The sequence below is a fragment of the Panicum hallii genome, chromosome 7 (assembly GCF_002211085.1).
Source record: "Panicum hallii strain FIL2 chromosome 7, PHallii_v3.1, whole genome shotgun sequence".
In the NCBI taxonomy this organism is placed as follows: Eukaryota; Viridiplantae; Streptophyta; class Magnoliopsida; order Poales; family Poaceae; genus Panicum; species Panicum hallii.
The window spans coordinates 39251367-39257461 of record NC_038048.1 but is presented as its reverse complement, the minus strand read 5'-3'; the positions used below and the strand labels follow the sequence as shown (position 1 = coordinate 39257461).

Below are 6095 nucleotides of genomic sequence, written 5' to 3'. Positions count from 1 at the left end.
TAGAGGTGGTAAAGGTCTAAAAATTTAGCATGTATAATTCAAGGATCAGGCTTAAAAAAGATCGGACTTTTATTTTGTAGAATTTTCAGCTAAAAATATATAAGGATTAAATTGGATTGTTAAGAGAATAATAATAGAGTTATAATCCATTACCATCTCAATTTGCAGACATTAGGCGCTTACCTCGTTGCCAGGTTGCTGGAAGCAAAAACCTGCGCCCCTGCCAAGTCTCCGTGCGCGCGGTGAGCCCGAGCCCGGAGTCCTGGGGCCGTTTTCGTCCACCCGGCTCGGGGTCAGCCAGCATCACCGTGCCAGGCTGCTGCTGTGCTGCCACCACCACCAGCAGCAACCGCCCGGCCGAGCTGCGACCCTGCGAGGGGTTTAGGTTCTGGTGCGGCGGGATCCAGGGCTTGGATGGCGGCGGCGACGGAGGATCCGCGGCTCCTGGGATCCGCCGCTGGGGTGGAAGGCGCGGGAAAGATCGACGACGCGGTGGGGGAGCAAGGGCGGCCGCGAGGCGACAACGACGAGGAGATCCTGCGATTCATGGACTCGGTGGACGGCTACCTCGTCCTCATGGACTCCCTCTCCGCCGCTCTTCGTCAGGTACTCCACCAGCTATTATTGTTGTCCGGTTCAGCCTTGAATGATCTATGGCGCACCGTTGGTTCAGCGAAACACATTGACTCCAGTGAAGTACTAATCGTTTGGTTCAGCGAAAGAAGTCTTTTGCTTGATTGAGTTGCGGCAACGTTGCCAAATCCTTTCAGCAGAACATTGTCTCTGACCCGATTCTAGCAAAAACTCCTAATATTGTAGTAACCTAATTTGAGGTAGAGGTTGGGATTTTTTTAGGAGAGATTAGCCATTGTAATCTTGTAGATGAATATTGCCAAATCCTTTAGAACATGTCTCTCACCCTACCATGTAGCAATAGTTTCATGATGTTTTGGTAAGGCCACTTTAACACCAGCTGTGGTTACTTGAGAAGATAGGATTCAAGAGTTCGGAGAGATGCTCTACCAAAACTTTGTGATTGGTGTGAATTCGTAGTGCTCTATCCTTTTTCTCAGTTACCTCACATTGTCTATTATGTTGCACTGTCATCTGCATCCGTACTTAATTATAGTGCCCTGCAAGTAATACAACAACAACAACTTAGCCTTTTGTCTCAAGCAAGTTGGGGTAGGCTAGAGATGAAACCCACAGAAAACAAGAATAAGAAACACAAAAAGGGCACAAGCCAAAAGGAAGAGTTAGGGGTTAAACAAAAAGTAACAAAGGTCACGGTTCAGGTACGTTAATTGCTAATCTCCAAGCGCTCCTATCCATAGCTAATTCCTTAGCGATATTCCACTCCTTAAGGTCTCTCTTAACCGTCTCGTCCCAAGTTAGTCTAGGTCTACCTCTACCTCTCTTTACATTATCGCCCCGCTTTAAAACTCCACTACGCACCGGCGCCTCGGGAGGCCTCCGTTGTACATGTCCCAACCATCTCAACCGATGTTGAATCAACTTCTCTTCGATAGGTGCCACCCCGACCCTATCTCGAATCTCTTCGTTCCGGACTCTATCCCTTCTTGTATGCCCGCAGAACCAACGCAGCATACGCATCTCTGCTACACTCAGTTGCTGGACATGTCGCCTTTTTGTAGGCCAACATTCAGCACCGTATAGCATCGCCGGGCGAATCGCCGTCCTATAGAACTTACCTTTTAGCCTTTGTGGCACCTTCTTGTCACAGAGGATGCCCGAAGCCTGCCGCCACTTCAACCAACCGGCTGAAATTCTATGTCTAACATAATAGACAATATTCAAATGTTCAGTGTGCACTAACTGTGTGGTGCTCCTTCATATAGCTTTTTTGGCTTGTAGATCAATATGCACCAAAGTCATCTTGCTGTTTCAGTACTGAACTACTGATTAAACATGAATATATTTGTTCCTAGGGGTGGCTCGATATGGCAAGTGCTCGCCATTCTATGGGCCCATCACGTGTTTCAAGTACACTGTTTGATCATAAAGAACAGTCTGCTGCCACTAAGCTGCAAGTTGCTGATCATGCTGGCCTGAAACCATCAGGTAAATTACTATCTATCTATCAGCATTGAAGAACCATTACTAGATTTTAGAAATACTTTTATTTTCTCTTGAATCTGGTTCCTGGTTTGTTTTATTGAAGTCTACTGTAAATAAAGCTAGAAGGGCACATTGATACACAAATTGCAAGCTGTTTGCAACAGCTGTTAACTCATAATTAGTAAAATATTCTTCAATCATATTTCAGAGTCGAAACCACACTTTGCCCTATCAAAGTGGTCTTTGCAAGAAGAATGTAACTCCACCTACGATGTCAGTGAGCAAGCTAGTACTGAACCAAAGTTGAGGCATCGTGGATCAGCTACTACCCCAGGTATTAGAATGTGTCCTATTTCTACTCTCTGTTAAGTAACAAATGTGCTGATTAAATCTATTTGCTTGACTCAACCTCTTGTCAAGAAGATGGAAACCATGAAAGGGATGCAACCACAGCAGATTCATCTGCTGGTGCTGACACTAGCAGTCATGTAAATGTAAGTTTTGTATTAAAGTCTATTTCTTGAAACTTGAGGCTATAATATCAGATAGTGAAACATTGCTTAGAGGCAGCAAAAAGATACATCGCTAGTAATGGGCAAATGCCAAAAATAAAAGTTTTTGTGCTTGAGTGGGGAACTTCACCCTCTGATATGCTTGATTCAAGATATGTCATTGGTATAACTTCAATACTACAGCAATAATATATTTCAGTAAACTAAATGTCTTCAGTTAGGTTTCTATCTGCTGCTGAGGTATCAGCAAACTGTATGTTGGTATAGTGAATAAGGAAGCTGTACCATACTTCTTGTACATTTTCACATTTATTGATTCCCATTTTGGCCATTTTGTACCTTAGGTTCAAAGAGCGAGATCAAAAGCATTATCAGTCTTTGGAGCATTGGTGTCTCCAAAACTACGAACAGCCCAAATTTCATTTGAAACAGGTTTGATTTTTATTACAGAAGCTTATCCACTCCCATATATGTTTTGATTTAACTGTACATTTATTTTGGTGCAGCGCTTGAATTGATTGTAGAGTTGGCAAATTCAAGGTCGAATATGCTAGCAAGTTTCTCCCAGTTAAAAGAGTAAAGCTTGGCTTTTGATTTGAGGTTTTGTACACTGGACATCAATAATCATGGGATTGGAGCAACTGTAAATTCAAAGTCTGGAATCCAGTATATTTTCAAGGAAGCATGAATATTTGTTGTGTAGCTCATTAGCTGTAACCTAAGACAAACATTGTGGCCTGGGCGTCCATAGCCTCCCACTCCCAGCATAGAAGAACGAGCTGAAGGATGAGGTGACAAGAAGAGTATTAAATTTCCTGAAACTATTGGCTCACACACAGAAAATTCTGTTGCTTGGACTTGGACAAACAAAGGGCCAAGAACTGTGATGTTTATCCTAACATTCGGGCTTAACCAAATCTGTCTTCATAACAGTCTCACCCCAATTTTGATGTGGTGCAAGCATGATAAAAACTAAAACAAAGGCCATGGCCTGAAGGGTTACTTTTCTCGGCTTCATGTATTCTTCTTTTCTACAAATTAGATTTATTATTTTTCCGTGCCATATCAAATTGGAAAAAAAATCTGAAACCAATTTCAATATATAATTTGGAATATAGATTCAACAGACCAAGCAGACACCCTGTGAAAAATAGATTTGGGCATCCCTTTAACCAAACACTTGACCCGGGATCATCCATTCCTTTCAACCGAACCCTGAACCTGCGTAATCCCGTTCCGTTCATACAGGATGGTTCCATCACATTCCGTGCTAGAGGCTAGAGCAGGGACCCACGTATACAAAAGAGAGACGATGTGGGCGGTCTGCTCATGCCCCATGACCCAACACACGGTGGAAACTAAGGAATTTCCAGCAACAGAGCATTTCAAACGGGACAGTCTTCATGCAGTTATGCATTATCTCTGCCCATAATTTCTGCACCTATCATCTCTTGACCACTCTCATTCCTAGTCCAGCACTTCAGCAGCCAGTCACATAAATCCAAACTGAAATAGTGTAGATGTGTCTAGATCAATTTCAACATGACCTGTAGCTCTATCAGAAGCATATAATTCACACGCATTGAGGAAATAATATGGCAATAAAAAGTGAGCTGTGTGCAATGCGTCAACTAAGTTCGTCAGTTTTTGTGACTTTTAAACATGGGGTGTGCGTCGGGTGTTGACGTTGGCCATGCATTTTGGTCTGTTGAAATGGCGGTTGATAAGCATGGAGCATCTGAATCAGGCACAAAAGCGCTCAGTGGCAGCAATTCTTTCTTACACCGCCTGGAACATTTGGAAAGAGAGGAATAGAAGGGTCTTTCAACAGAGAAGTCTGCAGCCGCATCAGGTGGTGCTTTTGATCAAGGAGGAGACCAATCTGCGGAGGGTGGCTTGTGGCACACCCGTGGTGCTCTAAGTTTTTTAATGTTTACAACAATGTGTCATCGAGTTTTAGTTTGTTATGTAATATCAAACCTGTAAACCTGGAACCCGCTTGCTTCTCTTCTTAAATGCGTCGCCAGTGCTCCTGCCTAGTTTTCAAAAAGAAAAAAGAAAAAGAAAGAAATGGCGGTTGAAACTGCTATGATCTGGTTGTGTCTTGCTCAGTACTTGAAGGAAGCGGATCGGCCTATTGTCGGTGTCAGCTCCAGTTTCAGTGTTTAGAATGTGATGAAGAAGTAAAAGTGGTAGTATTTGGGTTCCAGATGCTAACAAGATGCAGCCTTTTCATACACTGAGTTACTGAAAGTCATCTACACGCTCGAAACCTTTGCATGTATCGCTGCTGATTGGTATTTTGGTATGACTATTTCATAATAACAGCAAAGGTTACCTGACGATACGCTTACAGCTCTGTAGATGAGCAACATCAAATCTGAATGGCATACTACATACAGGTGCTACATACCTTCCGTGCAAATGCGTCAGACTTTGCGAACAGATGTCCAGGCTGGGGAGATTCAGGTGACAGGTTGAAGTCGGCGGTCAATTCATCGACGAGGTGGACCTGCTTGCGTTGCCTCGACCGCGTTCGACACCATCACGCCGGAGAGCAAAACATGCGCGTGACCATCGTCTGCCACCGACCGGGCGGACGCCGCTGCAGCCGGGGTCGCGCGTGTTGCAGAACCGCAGAAGCGGCTCCGATGCCAGGCGCGCGCGGCGACGCCGACCCGGCGGCGCGGCGCGGCACGGCACGACACGGGGCGAACCCACCAAGATTGCCGCGGCGTGCTCTGAGGCGACACGGGACGAACCCGCCATGATCACCGCGGCGAGCTGCGCCGCGGCCGGCTTGCGGGTGGCGCGCGGTGACCCGCCGACTTCGACGAGCGAGGAAAGGGGGGCGTCCTTTTTGCGCTTATGCTAGTCAATCTCGACCGGTCATATTCGATCCAACGGTTAATATAGCATCTAGGGGTGGACGGTATTTCATTTACTGTCCACCCTCGGGCTCGGTCTGCCCCATGCCGCTGCCCGCCTAGCTGCCACCATCGTCGACGGCAACAACGCCGGCACGCCGTCGTGAGCACCGCCACGCAGGAGGCCCGCGAGGCCGCTGTGCTCCCTATGGACCGCGCATCGTGCCCCTGGCCCTCTGTACGAGGCAGCCGTCCGCGAGCCATCGCATTGGCGCGGTTCGACGCCGACCACGAGGCGCGAGCTGAGCCTTGTGCTGCTGCACCTGCTGGCCTGGACGGCGTTCCACAGCAAGGCGATCAACGAGCGCCTGATGATCATGTATGCGACGAACAGACTACCTGACTGCAGCTGCACCTGGCGCCGCTAGCTGCAGCCGAGGTGTTCCCGGCTTCCCGCCGCCGGACGCGCGGCAGAAACGTCTCGTGTTCCAGGCGTGCGCGGCGGATAAGGCGGACGCCACGACGTGCACCTGGAGGATCTGTCGGTGCGCCGGCGTGGCAAGACGGGACAAGCGCCGCCGAGGTCGCCGCGGTGTGCTTCGAGGCTGGCCGCATGCGGGCTGTACGCGGCGACCGG

At 47.5% G+C, this 6095-nt stretch overlaps 1 protein-coding gene across 2 annotated transcripts; it reads left to right on the top strand.

Annotated features, from left to right (window-relative positions):
* The first annotated feature begins 299 nt into the window (after window positions 1-299).
* On the top strand, window positions 300-3508 carry LOC112899840 (coiled-coil domain-containing protein 115). 2 transcript variants are annotated; one of them, XM_025968473.1, is made up of 6 exons: window positions 300-606; window positions 1950-2082; window positions 2288-2413; window positions 2503-2573; window positions 2936-3023; window positions 3098-3508. In XM_025968473.1, exons 1-6 carry the CDS (start codon window positions 415-417, stop codon window positions 3169-3171), a joined length of 684 nt encoding a protein of 227 aa, XP_025824258.1. In that variant the 5' UTR covers window positions 300-414; the 3' UTR covers window positions 3172-3508. The 2 variants fall into 2 exon arrangements, with proteins under 2 accessions (XP_025824258.1, XP_025824257.1); XM_025968472.1 differs by having other exon boundaries at window positions 2500-2573.
* Window positions 3509-6095: the final 2587 nt, after the last annotated feature.